The sequence below is a fragment of the Chenopodium album genome, chromosome 19, assembly GCF_948465745.1.
Source record: "Chenopodium album chromosome 19, dcCheAlbu1.1, whole genome shotgun sequence".
Classification (NCBI taxonomy): Eukaryota; Viridiplantae; Streptophyta; class Magnoliopsida; order Caryophyllales; family Amaranthaceae; genus Chenopodium; species Chenopodium album.
Genome location: NC_137852.1, coordinates 15,867,317 through 15,893,051, shown reverse-complemented (window position 1 = coordinate 15,893,051; position 25,735 = coordinate 15,867,317). Strand labels below are relative to the sequence as shown.

The 25,735-nt window shown below is 37.5% G+C and overlaps 2 protein-coding genes across 2 annotated transcripts; one reads left to right on the top strand and one right to left on the bottom strand.

Moving 5' to 3' along the window:
* Positions 1 to 1,233: 1,233 nt before the first annotated feature.
* Positions 1,234 to 3,357, bottom strand: LOC145594103 (uncharacterized). Its single transcript, XM_081650440.1, has one exon. It carries the CDS (start codon positions 3,355 to 3,357, stop codon positions 1,234 to 1,236), a length of 2,124 nt encoding a protein of 707 aa, XP_081506566.1.
* A 3,037-nt stretch (positions 3,358 to 6,394) lies between these two features.
* LOC145593542 (aspartic proteinase NANA, chloroplast-like) lies at positions 6,395 to 10,845 on the top strand. The gene is made up of 2 exons (XM_081649795.1): positions 6,395 to 6,975; positions 10,002 to 10,845. Exons 1-2 carry the CDS (start codon positions 6,395 to 6,397, stop codon positions 10,843 to 10,845), a joined length of 1,425 nt encoding a protein of 474 aa, XP_081505921.1.
* Positions 10,846 to 25,735: the final 14,890 nt, after the last annotated feature.

Below are 25,735 nucleotides of genomic sequence, written 5' to 3'. Positions count from 1 at the left end.
GATGTAGTAGATTGGAAATTGTTCCTTTTCTTCCTCTCTTGTAAGGACTGCGCTGATCGTCCCTTCAGATACTGCAAGGTATAGTTGGAGCGGTTCTCCTTCTTTGGGTTTGGAGAGAATCAGCGGGTTGGCTAAGTATTCTTTGAGCTTCTGAAATGCTTCATCGTGCTCTTGTTCCCATTTAAACTCCTTGTTCTTTTTCAGCACCTCGTAGAAGGCTCTGTTCTTTTCTGAAGACTTTGAGATGAACCTGTTCAGTGCTGCGATTTTTCCTGTTAGGCTCTGTACATCCTTTTTGGACTTTGGTCGTTCTAGGTCTAGAATAGCTTTGACTTGTTCTGGACTGGCTTCTATTCCTCTTTGCGTAACCATGTATCCTAAAAATTTTCCTGACTGTACTCCGAACGTGCACTTCGTGGGGTTCAGCTTCATACCATATTGCTTTAGGATGATGAATGCTTCTCTGAGGTCTCTAACGTGATCTTCTGCCTTCTTGGATTTTACTACCATGTCGTCTATGTAGACTTCCATCGTACTCCCAATTTGTTTTTCAAACATCTTATTTACCAACCTTTGGTACGTTGCTCCTGCGTTCTTCAATCCGAAAGGCATCACCTTGTAGCAATATATTCCTTGACTTGTGATGAAGGCTGTCTTTTCTTGGTCGTCCTTGTGCATGAGGATCTGGTTGTAACCACTGTAGGCGTCCATAAAGGATAACAACTCGTGTCCTGCTGTGGCGTCCACCATGGCATCAATATGAGGTAACGGGAATGGGTCCTTCGGGCAAGCCTTGTTTATGTCTGTGAAGTCTATGCAGATTCGCCATTTCCCATTCTTTTTCCTTACTACTACCACGTTGGCAAGCCACTCTGGATATTTTACTTCTCTGATTTTTCCTGTCTTTAATAAGTTTTGAATTTCTTCGTTGATGATCTTATTCCTTTATGGCGCGAATTTTCTCCTTTTTTGCTTTACTGGTGTGTGCATTGGGTCTACGTTTAGCTTATGAGTGATGACCTCTGGGGGAATGCCTTTCATGTCCTCGTGGGTCCAAGCAAACACGTCTTTCTCTTCTTCTAGGAAGTCGTAAATTTGTTGTTTGAGTTCCGTTTTGAGCTCTGATCCTATTCTGACTTTCTGATATGGATGTAAGGGGTTCAGCTGGACTTCAGTAGCTTCTTGCTCTTCTGATATGCTCAATTTCTCTTGGCCCAGCTGATCCTCTGATTGCTATGCTGAACTCTTTTCTGCAGATGTTGCTTTCAGTGCTATCTTGTAGCATTCTTTGGCTTCTCTAGGATCTCCTCTGATTTCTTGAATTCCCCATTTGGTAGGAAACTTGATGACCTGATGGTATGTAGAAGGGATGGCTTTCATTTCGTGTATCCAAGGTCTCCCCAAAATCATATTGTATGAGGACAAGGTGTCGATTACTAAGAATTTGACTTGTAGGTTAATCCCTTTTGCATATGTTGCCAATGTAATCTCTCCACTTGTCTTCTTGGTTTCCCCACTGAATCCCACTAGCATTGTTGACTTGTTAACGATATTCTTCTCATCTATGTTCATGTGCTTCAGGGTATCCAGCATGATGATGTTTGCAGAACTTCCATTATCAACTAGGATTCGCTTGATCATGCAATTCCCAACTGGGAGTGAAATTACTAAGCCGTCATGATGACCTTCTACTGCGTCGCTTTCTTCAAACATGATAGGGATGTCTATCTTTGATTTTTCCCTCTTGTCTGGTTGCTCTTTGTTACTTTCCTTTGCGTGCCGCTTCGCTGCTGAATATGTAAGGCCGCATACTTCTGACCATCCTGATATGAAACAGATGGTTTTGACAATTGGAGGTGGGGGTGGAGGACCTCCTTGTTTGGACTCTCTATCCTTCCCTGCTGCTTTTGATTTGTCTGACAGGAGTTCTTTGAGGTAGCCCTTCTTTAACAGGTATGCAACTTCCTTTCTGAGCGCGACACATTCGTCAGTAGTGTGACCAATATCTGAATGAAAATCACACCATCTCGATGGATCCTTTTTCTCCCCTGGCCTATCATTCCTTCTAGGCCACTGAACGGTATCCCCCATCTTGTTCAAGGTTCTTATTACCCCTGCAGGGTTGACGTTGAAACAATACTCGTGCAATTTTGGTGGGAGCTCAGGATCTTCTCTCCAATCAGAGAATTCTCCTTCAACAGCGTTGACTGATCCTTCATCAAAGCGGGGACGCTGATACGGCTTGAATCGGTGATCTCTCCTGGGGAAGTTGTTATTCCTTCTTGAGGGACGATCTTCATCCTTTTTGAGCTCTGGAGTCTTTCTTGCATATGCATCTTCTTCGAATCTGATTTGAGCCATTGCCTTAGCTTGTACATCTTCAAAGGTTGTGCATGGGTACTTGGTCAATTCCTTGTAGAGCTCACTGTGATCTAGCAATCCTCTTCTGAATGCTTCAATAGTTGTGGGAGCATCGCACAAGTGTATTCCAATCTTTTCCCTGTTGAACCTGTTAAGGTAATCTCTCAAGGATTCACCACGTCTTTGCACACTACGGTACAGATCTGATGACTGTTTTTCTATCTTCCTGCTGCTAGCGAACTGGATCTTGAATAAGTTCACCATTCCCGCAAAAGATCGAATTGTCCCATTATCTAAATTAATGATCCAAGTTAAAGCTGGACCTGATAATGTGGCTCCAAAGCCTTTGCACATGATGGCCTCTCTGATGTCTCTAGGGATTGAACTGGTCATCATCTTCTGCTTATACAGGGACACGTGCTCATCAGGGTCTGTTGTTCCATCGTACATGGCCATGCTGGGTGTGCTGAACCTCTTTGGCACTTCCACCATGGCGATTTCTTCTGAGAAAGGGGATTCTATATAGCCATCTGATGCTTCTTCCTCCATGGGCTTTGGCATTCCAGGGATCTTGGCGATCTTGGCTTCAATTGCTTTGAGGTACTCTTTGACCACCTTTTCTATCTTTCCTTCCTCAAATCCTTCTTGTCTACTCTGCTTTGGGGTTCCTGTATTCATACAGTCCAGATCTAGGGTTGTTTCCCTAGAGTTAGATCCTTTTTCCTCGTTAGGGGTGTGAAAGACACCTGACATGTCAAGCTGCATGGCTATACTTTCAGTGTTCTTCCTAGTATTAATGGTTTTGGAAGCGACTGATTGTATTTGGCTGCGGAGGGCTTCATTTTGCTTGGTGAGGTTGGTAAGCTTGGCTTCAGTTTGGACTTTTTGGGCTAACAGTGTTTCAATTTGGCTTTTTTGTTGGTCAAGGGTTTGACGGAATGCGTTCATTCCCTCATTGATTTCGGCTATTGTAAAGGGTACTTGGTGCCCAGACATGGTGTCTGTATTGATTTTGGTTTCTTTTTGGTGAATTGGTAGGTTAATTGATTATCAGCCCCACGGTGGGCGCCAAATTGTTTAGGCAAATCTCAACAAGGACATATGAGAATCTGCTAGGATTGAGGGGTAATAACAATCATACTACCAAAAGCATACAAAATAGCAATAAAGCAATAATAAAGTAAGCCACGAAATAACAATAGATAGACAAAATGAATTCCACAATGAAAAGAGTGAGTTTAGAGATACAATACTGAATAAGGACTAGCCTCCTTCCTCAGTAGGGATGAAGCTCCGTAGATAAAATGGAGAATAATTCTATTATGTTTAGAGTATTTGCGCGTGCCTGAGTGCTTAAAATATCTAATTATGCTTATTTATACCTAGGGAACTCTAGGGTTTACAAAGATATTCGAAATATATTCAAAATGGGGAAGATCTTCTTGATTTATCTCTTTCCCTGTTCTGTAGGTGTATCTTTGGCAAGTATCTTTGTGATTGATATCCTTGATGCTGCTTTCCTTGTTTACTCCAATCAAGCCGTTTTGCTTATTTTGTTGATGTCTTGCTTCTTGGACTGGTGCCCTAAACCTTATGGGTCGTATTACAATACAAGCCTTTAACAAGGCTATGTTAGCGAAGCAGGCTTGGAGGATCTTGAACAACACAAACACCCTCATGGTGAAGACACTCAAGCAAAAATATTTCCCCCATTCTGATTTCATGAGTACAAAAATCAACTCAAATGCTCGCTACACTTGGAGATCGATTCTTTCTGCTAGAGACTTAATTGGGAAGGGGGCTAAGAAAATTGTGGGCACTGGCTATGATATTAACATCTGGAAGGACCCCTGGTTTCCCCTCCTCCCTAATTTTTGCCTGCTTCCCAGGCTGTGTGTTGATGAAATGGCCCCTGCTCGTGTGTCTGATCTGATTAACAATAACAAATGGAACATCTCTTTGCTTCATGACTGGTTTTGTGAATAGGAAATCGAAGCCATCAGATCACCTCCATTCCCCTTCCTTTGTTCAGCACTGCAGATGTTTGGTCTTGGCATTTCTTGAAAAATGGTGATTTTACTGTTAAAAGTGCTTACCACGCTGAGTTTGATGGACGTTTCACTGATTATGCCTCCTCATCATCTAACTCCAATCTACGTATTTGGAAGAAAATTTGGAATGTGAGGGTGCCACCAAAAATCAGATTATTTGGGTGGCGTTTCTTAAATAATGCCACTCCTGTTCATTTGAATCTCAGAAAAAGAAATATTTGCCTAGATGACACTTGCCCTGTGTGTGGGGAGGGTGTGGAGAGCCAGATGCACGCTTTTTTTGAATGTGATGATGCAAAACTGATATGGAAATGTTCTCCTCTGAGATTAGCTATTAACAATGATGAAAATGGCTTCGTTTTGGACTGGTTTGCGAAAATTTCTGAGGTTTATCAAGACCGTACCCCTGCTGGTGGGATTTATTCTGGTGCTTGCTATGGGGCATTTGGCTAAAACGCAACGCTGCTACCTTTGGTAAACATCCCCTGCGGATTGATGTTGTGATCAGAAAAGCTACAAGTTTGGTGGGAGAGTATGAAAAGGCTAATGAGGTGCTGCCTTCTGAAATCTGCCTTAGTCCAAATATTAAGCTTGTGTGGTCTCCTCCGGGGATTGGTGTGTACAAGATCAATGTGGATGCTGCCTGTTTCAATGATAAAACCATGGGTCTTGGAGGAATAATGTGGGACTATACGGGGGACGTTATGGCAGCAACCTGCATCAAAATTGAAGGTTGCTTTGATATTGATATAGCTGAGGCAATGGCTGCAAGACACTAGCTCTCCATCGCAATCGAGGCTGGTTTATTGAATGTGATACTCGAAACTGACAACATTAAATCGTTCAATCATCTTGCCAAAGATACAAATGAAGCCTCTTGTTTTGGTGTTCTTGTCCGTGATATTAAACAGATAGCTTCCTCTTGTTTTGCAGTGTAGTAGTTACGCTCATATTGGGAGGAAAGGGAATAGAGTGGCCCATATTCTAGCTAATTGTAGTAGGGAGTATGATGGCCTTAGGGTGTGGATAAAGGAAACCCCTCTTTGTGCAAACTCAGCTGTTATTGCTGATATTTCTCTGATAGAATAAAAGGCTCTTCCCTATTTGTGTCAAAAAAAAAAAAAAAAAAAAAAAAAAAAAAAAAAAAAAAAAAAAAACTAATTATTTCATTATTTAATCTTGCTCCCCACCCTAAGAAGAATAAACTTAACATACAGCACATTTATTCATCAGGTTATTCTGGCTCCTCTAATTGGTATCTAATTTATTTAACCAACCTTATTACTTTCAAGCTATTTAAATTTTTTGTATAATCAAAGGACACACAGAATGTATATAGATAAAGTCTTAGTATAGTAATATGAAAATCTTATTAATTTGCATTTTGAAAAAGATAATTTCAATTTTGATAACAAATAATAGGCCACATAGAGCATATTACGGCAATGTAAAAAAAATTATGATTAAAATAAACATTTTTTTTACGATTATGATAAAACATTTTACAAAATAGTAATTAAAATCGTTTATAAATAGAATTAAATTGTTAAGGATAACTAAGGACAACGTGATCCCTTTTTTTAATGACCAAAAAATAATTTTCCTAATAAAACTTTATTATAGGCTCTCCAATTAGATAAAAGCTAATTTGTTTACTCAAAATCCGCCTTGTTTTGTGCTAAAACTTTAATCTCTAGTGAGGTAACCTTCAATAGAGGAGAGAGAATAATGAAAAGAAAGTTTAGGCCACAATGGCCTTCCAAAGAGAGCAAGGATCGTTATAATTTCATCTTTGTTTTTTTGAATTAGTTTTTCCTTATGTCCCCCTTAAAAAAACCTCATTTTTACCGCGACAACCTTTTTCTGATTCTCATATGCATTACCTCTTACACAACTAAGAATGATTGATTAGAAAATTATTTTTTGGATTCAAATAGGGGGACAAAATCAAACAAAATTTATTTATTTAATATTAATTCAAAATGTTTCTTAAAACAATTCCCAAATTTCGTGTCCTTCTTTTTCTTGTAATAATCGTATTTTCTACCCCATTTTCCATAGTATCAGCAGATTCATCAATTATTCAAGGAAGGCCTAAGCGACTTCAGAATGTAATAAAGCACGATATCATCCGGTATAAAGGGATATCACACAAGGCTAAGTTAAGGCTGTCAACAACTCATTCAAGGAAGTTAACATATGAAGAAGATATTCCTATAGAAGAACGAGAAGCGCCATTAAAGAGCACCATACAAGGTTCAGTTAAATTACCAATGTATGCGGCAGCAGAATATGAAATGGGTGAATATGTGGTAGATATAGACGTTGGAAACCCTCCAACAAAATTGCGCTTAGTGGTTGATACTGGGAGTGACCTTACATGGGTTAAGTGCAGGAAAGGAAATCGTCGATACTTTTCTGACAACAAAGCTCTTAATGTTGATATGTCTTTAACCTATAAACCTATCTCTTGCGAGTCTACTTTGTGTAAAGAAGAATTCACTTCTCTTTCGTCTCTTGACATTTGTCCCAATGTCAATGCTCCATGCCTTTATAATTACAGGTAATCTCCATTTATGTGACTACGTATTTTTTTTCAAAGGTTGGGTAAATAGTTTATATATGTTAGCACTTTTAACTCTTAACTATTCTAACATGAAAATATGTAAATTTTGGAGTTCTAGAGATTTGTGTTTACATTATATAAAGATGCTAAGGTATCATAATAAATAAATAAAAGAAATATATTTTTAACTACAATGAACTTTAATCTGTATAAAATAGGAAAATTTTTCACATTAATTTTCTATTGAAATTACTTTTACAAATTAACTTTGAGTGAAGATTAAAAATATCTTTATTGGTTTAAATATACTTTTATACAATATATAGATGTATAGTTATTTTTACCACTAAAAACCACCCCTTTTAAGTTTAAACTAACTAATTCTCAAACCAACTATAATTATATTTTTGAACGGGATCTAATTTAATTTTTATACTATAATTCTTATAAATTCTACTTCTTCTGTTACTAAAATTTCATATCGTCTAATAAGTGATAATATCACAATGACTCAAACACATGAGGACCATATAATTGTATAATGAACTATTTGAGACAAATACAATTTTACAATATTTTTTTCCGACATCCTCTAGCAATCATAGAATATTGTTTTCACAAAGATAAACTCATCTTACCACCTGATCCAATCTTGTTTATTATACTTTCTAAAATTTAATATGTTTATACCTCTTTAGCACATATTTAATATCTTCCTAGTTGTAGTGTATTTCTAGTGATATTAAATAAAAATAAGACTAAGTAACCAACACATATAAGGGGGAAATAATATTACACCCTTCTAGCAAAAAATATCTACCATTTGGTTATGTAAACAAATAAATAGAAAAGATTGAGATAGTCAATTGTGTAAATATAGTTTTACAATTTGTTTAAAGCAATATAATGAATGAAAAAAATTGTAAATATTATAGGGTAACAGCTTGTTTGAAGTAAATTAAGTGACTCCCTCTACATGTATTCAAATGCGTTACTTTGATTGCTACACGAACGTGCAAATGCACAATTTCGACCATTGTATCTTTAAATTTATATCATAATAAAAATTGATATTAATAAAATATAAATCGGAACTAATCCAATATGAATTTTATAATGAAATTTGGGTTTTGTAAAATAGAAAATAATCAAGTGAAAGTTAATACGTATTTTAGTGAAAAAGTCAACTAATGCACTAATTTAGATACAACGGGAGTATCTATTAAGAATATTTTAACACTTTATTAGGATCTGTTCATATTTACTGAACTAAGCTGAACTGAACTGAACTGAACTGATTGGAGCTGAACTGAATTGAACTTTACTGAATTGAACTGATTGGAGCTGAACTAAACTAAATTGAATTGTGCTGAAATTAATATTTTATGAGAGAGGGAAATTCAGAGCTGAACTGAACTGAACTGAACTGAACTGAACTAAATTAGAGCTGAACTAAACTAAAATTAAGTAAATATGAACAGACCCTTAGTAATATCTAAAATGTTTAGATTACCATGACCCATAGATAGCACAGAGTAACTATTTTAAAATTTTAAATTCATTATTAAAAAAATATAGGAAAATAAACAATGAAGACTAATTTATAATGTGATACCTATATTCTACACAAATGACATGTATTTAAGACTCGGTTTCCCAACGAATCAATAAATCATCGAGACAAGTTATGATTGGCTACCCATATATATTCTTCTTATTCACCTATTCAAAATTTTAATTTAATTTTATGTTTCTTGCACGTATAGAGATACACCCAATCATGTTTTGGTCATTCCAAGCCATCTCAAAGAAAGCCATGTATTTTCCTGGCTAGTATCCTGCTCCAACTCATCTATCGTTAAACCACATAACCTTACTACCTTCTTCCATTATCTAATTGCATGTCGTCTCTAATTTTATATTCCATCTTAACATAAAAGTCATATTGATCAGTAAGATAATGCATTCTTATGTTGAATAAAAAGTGTATAATAATAAAAAGGAAAATTTGGTAATAACCACCATGTACAGTTATCAAAATTGAAAAAAAATCTTACCACCTAGTTTTTCCAAAACTATTAAAACTCCTACCACTTTTACAAATGACATCATCATGGGTCTTACTTTGCGTTTTCCCTCTCTCTTCCCTCGATTTCCCCTGTTCTGTTACTCCTTGCTTTCTATCTCATCTCTCAAATTTGATTTAAATTACACAAATTTCGCAAATTAGGTATAAATTTCTATAATCTAACCTTCAACGAATTGAATTGATTAGTGTAATTAGAATTTGCTGGGTAATCAATTTGAGAGTTTTGCTAAATTCGAAAAATTTAGGGGTAATGAAATGTAAATTGAATAAATATCTAGATAATTAAACATGTAATTGGAACGGAAATACAATTTAATTTGAATTGATTACTTGGCATAACACGTTAAGTAATTCACAATTAAACACAATTAGGATTTAATGGTTTTTTAGTCCCAATTACTTGTTTAATTGCCACCTATTCATTCAATTTACATTTCATAAACCGTAATTTTTCGAATTTAGGAAAACCCCCAAATTGATTACCCAAACGCTAATTACACTAATCATATCAATTCGTTGAAGGTTAGATTGTAGAAATTTGTACCTAATTTGCGATATTTGTGTAATTGAAATCATATTTGAGTGATGAGATAGAAAGTAGGGAGTAGCAGAACCGGGAAAATCGAGAGAAGAGAGAGAGAAAATGCAAAAATGGGACCTATGATGACGTCATTTGAAAAGTGATGGGAGTTTTAAAAGTTTTGGAAAAAGCTAGGTGGTAAAATTAAAAAATAATAAAATAAAATTTGAGGTGGTATTATCAATTTTGACAACTGTACATGGTGGCAATTACCAAATTTTCCTAATAAAAATGGATAATGCATGTATATGTATTATATATTGTGTTTTATTTAAATGAAATTAGTTTTCTTAATGCAATAGTTTTCTTTGAATGAATCAAATTCACTAGCTCTAGTGTTTTAATTTTATATAGTTACGGCGATAATGGTTTATGGACATATGGCATGTTTGGGAAGGACATAACAACCCTTCCCACCACCACTGGTAAACCTGTAAAGCTACCGAACTTGTTGATTGGATGCTCTGAATCATTTACAGACAAGGACACAATGAAGCATGCGGATGGTGTACTTGGACTAGGAATCAATCCCTATGCCTTTTCACTCCACGCGGTGGTCCAGTTTGGAGGATCTTTCTCATATTGCCTCGTCGACCATCTTAGCCCCACAAATGTCACTAATTATCTTATCTTTGGAGATGTTAAAGAAAAAGCACCAACACAAGAGTTCATGCGGTATACAGCCCTTCTTGTTAGCGACTCAGCTCCTTACTATTGGCTCAATGTGAAGGGAGTCAGCTTAAACCATCGAATGCTTAATATAGATCCTATTGTGTGGGATCGTGATGCAGATGGTGGTACCATCCTTGACTCAGGTACTGCTGCCACATACTGGGCAGAACCTGCCTATCGAGCCATCATGGATGTGTTAGTCCCGGCTCTTGAAAAGGATCACCCAAAGATTGAACAATATCGAGGAGATGGAAAGCTAGATTTCAAGTATTGCTTTAACTCCACCGCCACACCATTTAATCCAAAACAAGTACCAAGGTTGGAAATTCATTTTATGGATGGGGCAAGGTTCAAACCACTTGTAAAGAGTTATATTGTGGATGATGGCCCAGATGTTAGTTGTATAGGATTTCTTGAGGCACCCACAGGTTTAAACGTAATTGGTAATATCATGCAACAAAATTATTTGTGGGAGTTCGATCTTCACCAACATACTATAGGCTTTGTTTCTTCAACTTGTGATTGAAGTTTTGTGAGTTAAATTTTTTTACCTACATTTTATATGTAATTCACTCCTATTTCTTTATTGGCTATGTTACCATTGATCACATTATATTTCCATTACTACTACTAAAACAAGTCATTACAACACTTAGATTTTTATGTAGTAGTAGGATCAATAGTAGTACAATAATAAGTCATTCAAGCTGCAATCTTCACACTAGATAATGGGGACATTTGATATTATTTTAAAGCATTTCAGTTATTAACAACCCTCAGGGGGATATCAAATAAGCACTATATCTATTAGTAATAAAAACATCAATAAAAATTATGCTATCGTTACACTACATATTCTGTTATGTTTATTATTTTCTACACATATATTTTTTTTACTGAATTTGCATTTTTTTGTAAACTAAATTTGCAAAAAAAAAAAAAAAAAAAAAAAAAAAAAAAAAAAAAAAAAAAAAAACTGAAAAAAGTATCATTGTGCTTATTTTTTGTGCATAATTTACATAAAATTTTGTTTTTTTGTAAAAAGTAGAAAAGATATGCACATTCATCATTCGATCTAGTTTTCAGATACTTCTCATTCAAACATATATGTAACCCGAAGTAAGCTATGTTGGAGTATATGTTTCATTAAAGTCATAAAACTAAACTTTAGGTATGTCTTCCTATTTTCAATTTTCGGAACATTATGGATTTTAAAATTGACAAATGTGAGAGGGAGACAGCTTTTTCCATTTTTGGTACATTATGGATTTTAAAATTGACAAATATGAGAGAGAGAGAGAGAGAGAGAGAGAGAGAGAGAGAGAGAGAGAGAGAGAGAGAGAGAGAGAGAGAGAGAGAGAGAATTGTAAAGCATACTTCGTATGTCATATATTATCTGTATATGATTGATTAAGAGAGAGAATTGTAAAAGCATATGTCATATATATGATTGATTGATTGTTACAGTTTTACCACTACTACAATAAGCGTGTTTTCTGGACGCTTTTTGGCCTTTTTTCGACGCTAAAAAGCGTCGAAAATTATTTCTCGACGCTGCTAAAAAGCGTCGAAAATACGTGAGTCGAAAATTTTTCTGGGACACAAAAAAGCGTCGAGAATATCGATTCTTTTTTGTGTCCTAACTAATATACGAAGCGTCGAAAATTATGTATTTCGCGCATTATCCCAAATGTTAGTTTTTTTGCGACGCTTTTACCTGTCCACATACTCAAATTTAGCGACGCTTTTTGTTGTCTTGCATTTATTCGTGCCAGCCTATGGTATGGCGGGAAACTCTTTGAAATTTGAAAATGTGGAAATATATAGACATTAAAAAGCTTCTAGAATTTTTTCTTAAGCTTTTTGTTTTTCCTTTTATTTATTAAATTATTACCACCATACATGTTTCGGGGTTTTTTGAGTCCCTCGGGAGAGTTACAACACTAAGACTGGTCGCTCCACTTGGATGCCTGTACCTGCAAAACAACGGGCCACCGAATGGTCGGTGGTCCGCCTCCAAAGCTTAAGTTAGTCAAAGTCCGGAGTTTAAGGTGCGGAACGTAAAGGATATCTGCTCGGATTCCGAGCTCAAGTATACTGTACCCTTGGGGGTGACAGTTCTAACAATGATTGGTAATCACTGAGTGTAAAGTGTATCAGCAATGTGACATCACGTATCAGAATTTGTGAACAAAAAGAGTGAACCCCATAAATGAGGAGGTCAACTCCTACTTATAGGCTTCTCAAAAAGCGTGCACTTACTAGGGTTTCGTGCAGCTTGGCAGACCTCGGGATTTGGGCCTAAAAGCCGCCAATCCCAGATTCTTTTATCCGTCTGCCACGTGTCATTCCCTGATTGGTCCATGGTGGCGCCCCTTTCAGTGACACGTGGCGGACTCTAAGTGGGCCAACTGGCCTTGGGTATTTTTACCCAAATCATTTGCCCCTCACAGGTAACACGCGCTTGCCACGTGCTGCCTGTGACAGGTGTGGGCATCCGGTTGGTCGGATTCAAAAAATTACTGAGGAGGGAAAATTTTAGGGTTTTTAACCTTTCTATAAATAGAAAGTTTTCACCCCCCTGGAATTGTTACACCGTTGCGAATCTTTGGAGAATCTCTGACTTTTGACTTTAAGAATCTCAAAATTCCCCAAGTATTCATCTTTCAAGCATCCGACACTCGGCCTACTTGTCCGACCGTTCTTCAGTCGACCAAGCGTCTCTTTTACCCTTCTTCTAAAGGTAACGCCTGTTTCTTCTTTTATTTTTCATTTTTTCTTTGTTGTCGAAAAAATGGTTTCCATATCGCATGCGGCACAGTATAGGATAGTGATCAGCCGGTCACCGGGGACGGCTGAATCTAGAACTTGCAGTGCCGACTGCTTGGCCAGCGACTGTGCTTTGCGAACTTCTCCGAATCCGACTGGTTTCGTGTCTGTGCAGGACACAATGGCCAGAACAAAAAGAACAGCAAGATTATCCGACTCTGACAGATCTTTTTTCCCGTCAGACGGATCAACTCTTTATTCTGACGGCTCCATGAGGGTGCCTCGAAGTGAGGTGTCAGAACACCCTGATAGCCCTTCTTATCTTCCTCCTACCCCCACCTATTACCATTCGTCCACTTCAAGCGGTACTCCTAGTGATAGGATACTGGAGGAGGCGGATGAAACTTATGCAGCCGGGCCTTCTGGACAGGCGCCGGAAGAGAGTCTAAGGGAGGACCCTGCCGGCCCTATTTGGCAGTCCCTTAGCTCTGATGACAATTCTGATGACGGGTCGGCCTCGTCATCTTCTTCAGACAATGCTCCTGCCTCTTCGGGGGAGGCAAGATCAAAATTAAATGATGCCAGGGAATCCCTGGCAGCTGAGAAGGGGGAATCTTGGGCCGAGCCGAGCGCTTCCAGGCGCTTGGAGAAAGCCCCCTATTATCATCATGTTTCGCAGAGCAGGCGGAACACCATGGCAAATGGCCTTGCAAATTTTAGACGCAAGGTTGTGCTGGGCCATGGCTTTACTTTGTGCGTCCCAAATAAGGACGACACTATTACTTGGCCGAGCATGGCCAGCTACCAAGACCGAGCATTCGGTTGTTATGAGGCGGCCTTTCAGGCTGGCTTGCGCTTCTCTCTTCATCCGGCTGTGGAGAGAATTTTGGATGGATACCAACTTGGTATCTGGCAACTTGTACCCAATTTCTGGATAAACATTCTGGGGTATGTTGCCGCCTGCGAGATGCTAGAGGTGGAGGCGAGCTTTGAAGCATTCGCCCATATGCATTATCTTAGCAGGGCGCCTGCTAGGGGTGGCGAGGGCTGGTACACCTTGACTACTTGCAAGGGGTACATGATGGCTGTCGGCAAAGAGAAGAAGTGGAAAGACTGGAGAACTAAGTTCTTTATAGTCAAAGCTGTCGACTGCCGCCTGAACCAAAAGTATAACAGGTGGAACAAGGATCCACCTCTCCTAGCAGGCAGGGGTGCATTGCCAGCTCTTCCTAGACGAGCAAAGGAGGAGATCATGGATGCGGGTTTGTTTACCGTATCTGTGAAGACGAATGATGTGGGGGACAAAATAGTCACCCCCCAAAGCTATCTCCCTTTGTACAAATGGTTTGAGGAGGGGACATTCTTGGCCGCTTGTGGGCTAAGTACTAACACATGCTTCACCATTACCCTAGCAATCAAACTACTCACAATCCATTAAGAACATCAAGATCTAAGCTAAACTAATCAACAAATCCATATTCATCAATTGAAATCAACAAATTCAAACCAAATCAATCAAACTATTAACAAACTAAATCAATCAACAACACTAATTAAATCAAACATAAAATTGTATTAAAGAGTAAAGAATTCTTACAAACTTGATAGAAATCAAATCAATTGTAACAATCTTCAATCATCAATCATCAAACCTAAAGTTTCTCTCTCTAAAAATCTAAGAACAAGTGTTTTTTTCTCTCTCTAAAATCTAATCTAATCTAATTCTAGCTAATGCAGATCTAATTCTCTCTCTAAAAATAGAAGGAAATATCTATATATACAAAGGAGAAGTTGGTTATGACGTTCAAAAATTGACCCACGTCGGTGCGGTCGCACGAAGGAGAGAGAGAGGCGCGCACGGGCAAAAACCCATGTGGGTGCATGCGCCCGCACGCGCCACTTGTGCAGCCGCACACCACTCTTGTGCGCCCGCACCTATGTGGGTATAATCCTCCCCTTCTTCATCCTTGCTCATCCAGTGCACACGACCTTTGGTGATGGTGATAAACAACGAAGTAGGCAGCAAGTTTATGGCCATTTTAGTGGGCACAAGACATAAATGGTGTCCACACCGCTTGTGTGCACCGGTCTTGAAACTTGCTCTTCGAGTTCCTCTTGACTTGAAGCTCAATACACTAGCACAAGGCATCAAAAGCAATGAAAATCATTGAAGGGAAGCTCGGGAATACTTGGATGATCGATCATAACCTACAAACAAAAGAAAAGAAGCAAATAATAGAGAAAAACAACAAATAAACGAGAAAATGCTCAAAATAAAGAAGCTAACTACGAAAAGCACAAAATGAAGAAATAAAGAGCAAAACTAAAGAAAACTAAGGAGAAAATTAAAGCTATAAAATGAAATGAAATTCATCCAAAAAGAGATCAAATGAGTGCCATAAATGTCACTCATCAAATTCCCCCAAGCTAAACTTTTGCTCGTCCTCGAGCAAAACAAAACAAGAAAGAAAAAGGATGAAAAATTTATTGAAAATGAAAAAGAAAGACTCAAGATAAGAATGTACACTAAGACTCACTTTCGTAGGAATCACGGTTGCTTTTAGCTACAACAAGCCCTTTAAACCCCAAAGTCGCCTTTGAGGACGAGTGAGGTCACGTAAGGATATCCTAAGAGTTAGACCCATAACTCTCCACCAAACATCAATGAGGCAAAACCAAAAAGACAAAGTCAAAACAAAAGGGAAAGGGAAAAATATGAAATTCTACAAGTTGGACATTTCACAATAACTACAATTCCAATGAATGACAATCTTTCTCAAACAAATAGAGGAGGGCACATTTTAAGATATCTAAGGTTGATGAAAGAATAAAACATGCTAAGCATAAAGAACTAAGTATCACACTCCACTTTCATCCCGTTCGTTCTTACCGCATTCCCCCTACTAGCTTCAAATCAACCTGTAGTGAGCGTCCCAATGATTCCTCGAAGGAACCGGAAAAAGGAAGATTTTTAGGCTACTCGACATCTTTACTTTTGCATCCCCTCTCCTTACTTCTAAAACTCACATCCCTCTCCTCCAATAAATGACTCAACCATATAGGTCAAAAGGTATTTCCCTAAGGTTGTAACGTAAAGGCGAAAGGGTGAAGGTAGGCTAAAATTTAAAATTTGGTGGTTTTCCTAATCAATGAAGCAAAATAATGGCCAATTCTTAGGATTACAATCAAGTAGTCACCAAACAAAAACAAACTAACACCCCCAAGCTTATTCAAAGCTATAAATCACAAACATATACACAAAAAGCGTAAGCGTTTCTCCCCCAAGCTAATATGGAGCATTGTCCTCAATGCTAAGAAGGAGAAAAGAATACATCAAAATATTTTTGAATTTTCACTTTTTCAGTTTTTTTTCGATTTTTTTTACTTGAATTGCATTGTCCTTGCCTCTTTTAACTTTGGACGGCTTTTTCAATTTTGCACTTATTTGTCCATGCCTTTTATAATGTAGGATGACTTTTACTCATACCATTTGCCATTATTCACAAAATATGGACATAACACAAACATGCTCCCAATTAGAACCAAACTCAAACTTATACACCACAACTCCAAAAGATGGCCATTTGCTTCACAAAAACTAAAGATGGAACGAAAAGAAACAAAAGGCTCAAGAATCTAAGTACGTGGCTAGAAAAGAAAGGTATAGGCTTAAATTGGTTAGCAATAAGGCAAATGTAAACCCAAAATAACATAAAGGAATAAAACTATCCTAAAAATAGAAAAAATATCACCCCAAAATAATGCCCTTGTCCTCCCTAAATGGTTCGGTCTCGGACTCATGATCTATGAGTTAAGTTTCAAAATTACGTTTGCAAGAAGTCAAAGATCCATGCCGGTTATACAAGTAAGGTAGAAGGCTTGAACAACATAGAACTCACATGGTTGTAGCAAAAACTCACTATTAGCGTCAAATCCACCATAGAGGGAAACTACCAACATGCCACAATGGAGTAGAATCCGGTTTCATGATCCTCTTAGTTCTAACCAACTACCTTAGCATGAATTAGTTCTTAGATCAACCGAGCATAATCTCAAAATGTGCAAACCTCTAACGTGTAGGAAGAAAATCATTCAAAGGCAAAAGTCATGTAATATGAAGTCCAACTCATAAAAGGGATAAAGAAAAGAAAAAGCCTCAAAAAGAAACTCAAAGTAAAAAGAAAATGCAAGAAACAAAAATAAAAAATCAAAATGCAAAATGCAAAGAAATAAGAAGAGGAAGAGATGAAGATAATAACAAGAATGTATATGCAGCACATAAATCCCAATCGAAAAAAAGTGATCTTAATGGTATCAACACCATAAGATCCCAAACACGATAGGTGTTAAACACATACATCCTCGAACCATTCAACTTCCCTAAACTAATCCTTTTCTAAGCAACCAAGAAAATAAAAGAAAGTAAAGAAAAGGTCTCACTGGGAAGTCCTAGCAAGGTGAAGAAATAAAGGCGAAAACGAGAATCACCATATAAATCTCCAAGCAGATGCAAAATAGTCAACCCGGATAGAGTAAAAGGAAATAAAGAAAACTATATACAAAGAAAATTGTCAGTAACTTCCAAACAAAATCAGCCGAAAATCCGGCAGCATAACGACAGGATATCAAATATATATATATATATATATATATATATATATATATATATATATATATATATATATATATATATATATATATATATATATATATCAGTGGGACAGAGAAATATCATAGAAGCAGACAGGAAATATCATCATAAAAACCAGCAGAGTAACAATAGAGCAATCATTAGAGAAAATCAGAGCAAAGCATCATCAGGAAACCAACAGACTATCATCAGAGAAACAATAGTGCAGATACAAGACAGGGATACTGAAAAGCAACAATGCCAAATGAACCACTAGCAAGGGGAAAGACATGCAAAACACAACCAACCTAAAATAACTCCCCCAAGCTAGAAATGAGCTACCCTTCCCCCCAAGCTAATCCCAACACCAGGGCAAGCAACAGACACAATCATAATGCAAGCATAAGGAGGGGTAGCCGACAAGGCTCACTCGGCACTTTGGTAGGGGGTAGAGCTAGAACTCCCCCCACCAATGTCATAAACGACACTGTGAACTATGTCCTTCCCCTTGGACCTACCCAACCTCCTAAGGGCATCAGCGGCAAAGAAATGGGACCAATCATCAAAAATAGGAGGGCCCGAACGTCCCCATCTCACCTCAGTCTCAGGGGAAGGGAAAGGAGCAGGGTTACCAGGATCATACGCCCAATCACACCCCCCCCGGTCTCCTATAGTCATAGTCCCCTCGAGAGGTCCCACGAATAGCACTATGTGCCACATGGGGACCCTCCCAATAAGGATAGCAAAGACGTGGTCCAACGACCTTATCAAAAGGCTCCCATTGAAACATGAAAATCATAAACCCTCCTAGCATGAAATAACCCTCCTAGCATGAAAGTCAAAACTACCCATACAACCATTCCCCATAGAAGAGGAAGAAGACAAAGCAAAAGTAAGGGCATCAATCTTTGCATGCAAACTAGACAAATCATGCATAGAAGGAGAAATAGGATAGGTGGAGGACTAGGGTTACCTCCCATTAATGAAGATGCCTTAGACTTAGGAGGAGCACTCTCCTTTTGCCGAATGGGGGGTAGGAGACCCGACGGAGGGAACTAGGAGTATCACTTTTGCATGGCTTCCAAGGGTAGGCTGACTCCAAGTCTCTCACCATTAAACCTTCATGGGGAATGAGACACCAATCCGTGGTGCGAGACACCTTCCATATAAATAGATCCTCCATGTGAGTCCGCTCCAAGAATTTTTGGTTGATCAAGGCAAAGATGCTCAAAAGATATGAGGGAGTCTTCTCTCTTATGTCTTGAATTGGTTGAAGCTTTTGGGGCATGCCACCATACTTCTTATCAAGAGACAAGACAATGATGGTTATCATTCCTCCTATTTGAATGCTACCGGAGAGAAAAATCCCATAACGGATGTCAATGAAACGATCGAGCAAATGCCTTACAAAATTAATAACTTCAATCTCTTCATCCTTTGGCTTATCCGCTAACCAAAGCCAACTAAGCTCTTCTTGAGATATCGCTCCAAGAGATTCCTTGGAGAAGAAAGCATATGTTAGAATTCGGCTAAAGTAGCGCATTGCTCCGTGGATGATTGAAGCGGACTTTGAATTTTGAGCTCGGTATGATTCTTCAAAAGAGATATATCCCACCAATCGTTCTCATCATACTTGTGGTCCGTGTAAAGAGTCTCATAAGCCGGATATATCAATGAAAGACCTTCAATTGGCTCCAGAAAATGAAACATTTCGTTGAGATAAGAAAGAGGGATAGAATGATCTTCATTGAAAACTTGAAAGAATAGTGTAGGAGGCTCATCATCATCATCACCACCACCATGAACATCTAGCAAGGAAAGGAACTCAAATGTAATTCGAGGAAAAGTTGGGGCATTAAGATCAATGAAGCTTTCAAGGCCCAAGTTCCTTGCTAGCATCCTCACGTCTTCGTCAATTCCCAAAAGAGTAGTCTCTTGATCATAGAATCTAGTGGAGTAAAGTTTCCTTGAGGATAGATTTGCAAATCTATCCCAATGCTCTTTCTTTCTAAACCTTATACCATAAGTTTCCTCAATGGAAGTAGGCGGCTCAATTACATCCCGAGGGTTGTAATGTTTGGCACGTTTCGTTTAACGAGGAGCAACCATCTACAAGCAACAAACAATGAAAAGGGCTTCAAAAATATAGCAAATAATGTGCTAAAAACTAATCATGATAATGGTGAGACAAACAAAGTTCACCATAATCAAAGAGTTAAGCAAATGTTCAACTAAATTGAATAACGCACAATCAAACCACAATAATTGTCACAAATGTTGTCCCATAACTGTAGGCGTCGTTCGAAGTGCGCCTACGTAAAAGCATGGTGTGAATATGCTTGGCACTCATAGGAAGTGGGAATTGACATATACGATTAGGGACAACGATTAGGGACAAAGAAAAGTAGGGAGCCGCCAACAAGTTTTAAGGAACTTGTAAACCGTTCACGGATCATAAAAGGCAACCACGATTAAGGGACAACGATAGGCAACAACGATTGACCCGTGAAGGTTACACGCCATTCATAATCCATGAGATTACTAACTCCATATGGTTCGGAACCACGAAAGGAGGATCGGGGATGATGGTACGAAGTGAGTCATGGAGTCACATTCGCCCGTATTGGCCTCTACTCGATTCTTATTGTGAAAAGTATTCCTGCGATCTCAAAGGCATGCAAACAAAGATTCAATTTGCTCCAAACTATTATTAAGCTAAATTGGTTGAATATTAATGCAACATATAATTCTAATATATTGTGATCACTTGATTAAACAACAAGATTAAAAAAGAAACCTAAACAGGTTGTCCAAATTATCTTATTAGTCGTGATTTTCAATTACATATTCCCTTTAAATATGCAATATGGTGATCATAAAATAATAATAAAATAAACATTAGTATTGGAAGCAATCTAACAATAATAGCGTTAATCAAATCAAATAATAATCCTCATCATGATATTAGCAATAAGAAATAATAATGAGAGTAATTAAGTGATTAATTACTCACTTTCCGCGATTTCTTGAAATTGCTACATCATGAATAAACTGTTAGTAACTTCAATAAAAATATCAACCAAATTGAAATTAACTAAAAAGTAGAGCTGATTTGGTCCAAACCCTCAGTTAATTCTACCTTTCACACCTTGGTTTAAGTATAGAACTTCAAGTATTGTATGGACTCCTTAGAGTGCTTAAGGGATATAAAATTAGAGAATAGGGTGGCTAGAATTTAGGCTAGAGCAAGAGAATGATTTTTGGTGTAGGGAGAGAGAATAATTTTTGGTGAATAAGAGAGGAAGAGAGAATGATTTGGTGATCAAGCTTGTTGATGATTTAAAAACGGGAGATATGACCTCTATTTATAGGGAAAAAAGAGGGGTCGAATCAAGAAAAGATAAGAATTCGAATCGGATAAAAATCTTGCGATAGACAGCAGTTTTTGCGGTTTTTGTTTTTATCATATCTTTTGATCCAGAAATCGGAATAAGATGAATAAGATGTCGTTGGAAAGCTATTGAAGTCTACTTTCTAACTCAATTAGAATCAGATTAAAATATTTTGTATAATAAAAGATATGGCCGAAATATTGGGACGGTGTTAGTTTTGGATAGAGTTTCGTATTTCTTTTATATCTTTTTCGTTATAGCTCGGAATTAATATTATAATATATCATTGGAAAGATAATTTCAAGAGCTATCCAACCATCTAAGAATTAGATAAAAACAGTGAGACACGAATACAATATGTGACAATCTTTGAACGTCTTTCAATTCGAATAGAATTAGGACTTTCAAAAATAAAAGTTTTATTCAATTTCAAATGCTTTAATCTTATCTTTTCAAAAAGGATAATTAAGATCTTTTAGAAACTTATAGAAGCTTCTAATTAATCCTAATTGGTTTAGGAATGAGATTAAAACCTTTGGACCCTCCACATGATCATTGGGCCGTAGGTAAGATGGACTTAGGTTCGTTTTGAGCTCAGTTTAGTATTTTGGCCATAACTTATTCGTTATAACTCGGATTTGGGCTTATAATATATCGTTGGAAAGCTCTTTTCGAGCCCCATCCAACCATTTAACAATTGGAGCTAGATTATGGACCAAAATAAACTGCTCAAAACGTTTTTATAAAAAGGACACGAAATGAATGATTTTAATGGACACGAAATGAATTATTTTGAGTTTAAAGGCACGAAATGAGGAAAATAAGTTATGGTTTGGTGAAATGGGTTAGGAATTGGGTTGGTTTAAGAAATGTATTGAGATTGAACATGGATTTAAGCACTCTAAAGATTAAATACTCAACCCGACCAATAATGGCGGTGAAAGGTTGTTCATCATCGGGCTTGGTTTTGGGGAGACATTTTTAGGTGTCTACAATAACATAATTAGTTGAAGCAACATTACATCTGACTAGCAAACCCTTGTCAATATGAACTCTATCAACACCAACAATAAACCCAGAAACTAATCTATACACAAATCCAACAAAATTCATGCCAAAATATTCAATTTGCTCAAGTAAAACCATCATCATAACAAAAATCAACACCATCAACATCATCATCTTCATAATCATCAAGTATTAAAGCAAGTAGTAGCAACATGGATATGTAAGTAAAGGTAGTACCAACAAAATCAAATTCTCATGAATTATAAAAATTGAAAATTTATCACATAATTGATGCAATTACACCTTCAATTGATAAGAAAACACAAGAAAACAACAAGAAAAATACTACTACTTACAAACATTTCCAACAACATACTACCAAGCTTCAATTGAAAAATACCCAAAAATCTCAAATTTAGGAGAGAGAAAGTTACCTTGAATGTGTTAGAGTGAGGATTTGAGCAACAAAGACTTGAAAATTATGAACTTTGATGAAGAAACAATGAGAAATATATGATGGAGATGAAGGAAGAACTAGAGCAATACCAAATAGTTCTAGAGGGGAAAATAAAATGAAGTAGGAGAGAGAAGGAAAAGAGAGGAATGTCGGATTTAAGGGGGGAAATATGAGGGTGCACGACCCAGTTATGTGCGGCCGCACATGAGCTTGGTGCGCCCGCACAAGCCTCGTGTGCCGCTGCACAGCACCTGTGTGCGGGCGCACCCACGAGGGTATTTGCATGCCTTCCTCTTTCCTTCCTCCCTCACCATGATGCGCCCAACTATATGATGGCGATGAGCAACCATATAGGCAGTAGCAAACCTTCATATTTGTGGGTATAAAACATGAAAATCAAGAATTTAATCACAAGAACCCACCAAGCTCCATACTTACACAATTTTCCAACTCAAGAAATGGGACAATTTTACCTCAAAAATGGCATCAAAGTTGTTGGAATTCAACTCAAACATACCTACAACACAAAACAAAACAAGATTAAGAGACAAAACTCATCATCAAATCACAAAGAAAAATCAAAGGAAAAGGAGAAAAGGTTAGAAAAACTCGGGTTGCCTCCCGATAAGCGCTTATTTAAAGTCTTAAGCTTGACATTCTCTACCCCTATCAAGGTGGATCATAGAGAGTCATGTCATGAATGACTCCAACAAAGGCTCCATCATAGTAACGCTTGAGCCTATGTCCGTTGACCTTAAAAGTCCTTGAAAGGTCCAAAGGCAAAATTTCAATAGAACCATTTGAGAATACCTCTTGCACAACAAAAGGACCGGTCCAACGAGACATCAACTTTCCGGGAAAAAGCCTCATTTTTGAATTGTAGAGAAGAACCTTATCCCCCGGAATGAACTCTTTCTTCTCAATTAGCTTATCATGCACCTCCTTGGTTCTAGCCTTATACAAGCTAGCACAATCATAGGCATCCAAACGAAGCTCTTCCGATTCATGCAAATCCAACCAACGTTGTTCACCCGCACTAGCCAAATCAAAATTAATCTTCTTGATTGCCCAATGAGTGCGGTGCTCAAGCTCACTAGTAGAAAAATTGAAAAATACAACGCTCATTGGCCACCGGTTTTTGAAAACCCGTGGCAAAAATTAGTGGCGGGATGAGGCAAAGAGTTATTGCCACCGGTTCAACCAAACCCGTGGCAAAAATTTGAAAGGCCACCGGTTTTGAACCGGTGGCAATAACTAAGTATATTTAAAAAAAAAAAAAAACTGGCCCTTTATATACCCCAAACCCTACCATTTTCCCTCTCTATCTCTAACTCACACGCTCTCTCTCCTCTCCTCTTCTCTCGAACTCTCCGTCTCCTCTCTCTTCTTGCTCCACCGCAGCCACCACCAGCGCAACCCTCCTCTCTCTCTATCCTAGCTTCCCACCGCAGTCACCACCAACGCAACCCTCCTCTCTCTTCCTCCTAGCTTTCCGCCACCACCACCGCAGTCGTCACTAATGGCATAAGCCCTTAAAAAACTAAGAGAACGATGCCTAGATCTCTAATGGCGACGCTGCTCCTCACAAGGTTTAACCCTCCTTTGTTTTGTTAATTTTGTATAATTTAGGTTAGGGTTTCGATTTTGTTGAGTTTTTGGGTTTTGATTTTTGATTTTATGATTTGGGTCGTTGTTTTTGAGTTTAGATTTGTATGTGATGTTTGATTTTGAATTTGATTTTGTCCCTCTTGTTCTGATAATTATTGTAATTTGTATGTATGGGAATTGAATTCGAATGAATGGGAAGTGAAAGAACTCTTGATTCGAATTTTCAGCTATGAATTTGACGAATCATCAATCGGAATGTACAAACCCTAATATTTGAAATGATGATGACGACGATTCAGGTAAACATTTTGTTATGCATAATTCATGTTTCTCATAAGAATCATTTTTTCCTATTTTGTGAATTTTTCCTGTAATTTAATTAATCTCCATTGATAAAACTAGTGGTTTATTGATAATTACAATTTGTAGAGTAATTTAGACAAATATTATGGAAATTTGACCTCATAAATGAGTAAATTAGATAAATTTCTGGCAATGTGTAGAGTAATTTAGGTGAATGTTCATAAAACTGAGTGCTATATATTAAATAAATTCTGGTGATTCCTGGAGTAATTTTAATGAATTTTCTTGTAATTTGACCACAAAACACAGTTAAGATTAAATTGTTGGTAATTTGTGGAGTAGTTTAGATGAATTTTGTGATTATTTGATCACAATCTGATTGATATTATTATAGATGAAGTGAAAGTAAGATGTTGAGATCAAAGAGAAGCAGAACCGAGGGAACCTCGTTTTGTGATTTGTGGTAGGTGTATGGGGAGTACATTTGTGATGAGAAGATGATGATGTTTGCAGCTTGGAATGTGGTGTTGCTTGAGTGAAGTTGCAGGGGTTAAATGCTTCTTTTGTTCTGAATATATAGAGATTGTACTGGTTCTTGTGCTTAAAAACTGCAGAGAAATAAAGCTCTTAAGGAACATGTGAATCGGGTTATAGTATGCTGGTGTACTTGTTGAATATTTGCATATGGGGGGAGTGAAATTGGTATTAAAATTGTGGTGTTTGTTTTAATTTGTTAGGCAAGACAAGTCCAAGGCGGTTGAGATACTTGTGTGGTGATTTGAAAGTATTTTCAACATTTAACGAAGAGGGAGCTTTACAAGGAAATCACACAGCTTTTAACTATAACTAATTTCAGGTATACTTTACAAACCCCACAATAGTTCGTTTTTAATGCTTTATAGGATATAGCACATGTGGACAACTAATAGACTGTTTTGTGCCCTTGACTTTGTGTCTTTTGGCTTTTGGAAAATTAGTTAGTGAATATTGGGGTATTCTCCGGTTGTTTATCGAGTTATTGCTCCCTGGTGATGGTAATAATTTAAGGATGGATCCTTGTATCCTTTTAATTTGTACGGTTGTACCATACCAGTTGGGAATAGAAAATATTGCATGCACCCGGGGAGATCTATCGTGCAAGACCACAACTCCCAAAGTCACAAGAGCTGTAGTTATAATTTGGCAAATTAGTGTTTCTAGCTTATGTGGTAATAATTTAGTTCTTGTCATGTTAGTTGGGAGCAGGAAA

What these genes read in the sequence shown, in the direction of transcription:
- LOC145594103 (XM_081650440.1), bottom strand. Translation starts at nt 3,357, where the DNA reads ATGTCTGGGCACCAAGTACCCTTTACAATAGCCGAAATCAATGAGGGA.
- LOC145593542 (XM_081649795.1), top strand. Translation starts at nt 6,395, where the DNA reads ATGTTTCTTAAAACAATTCCCAAATTTCGTGTCCTTCTTTTTCTTGTA. An exon ending in CCATGCCTTTATAATTACAG is followed by an intron (nt 6,976 to 10,001) that starts GTAATCTCCATT and finishes AATTTTATATAG; the next exon opens with TTACGGCGATAATGGTTTAT.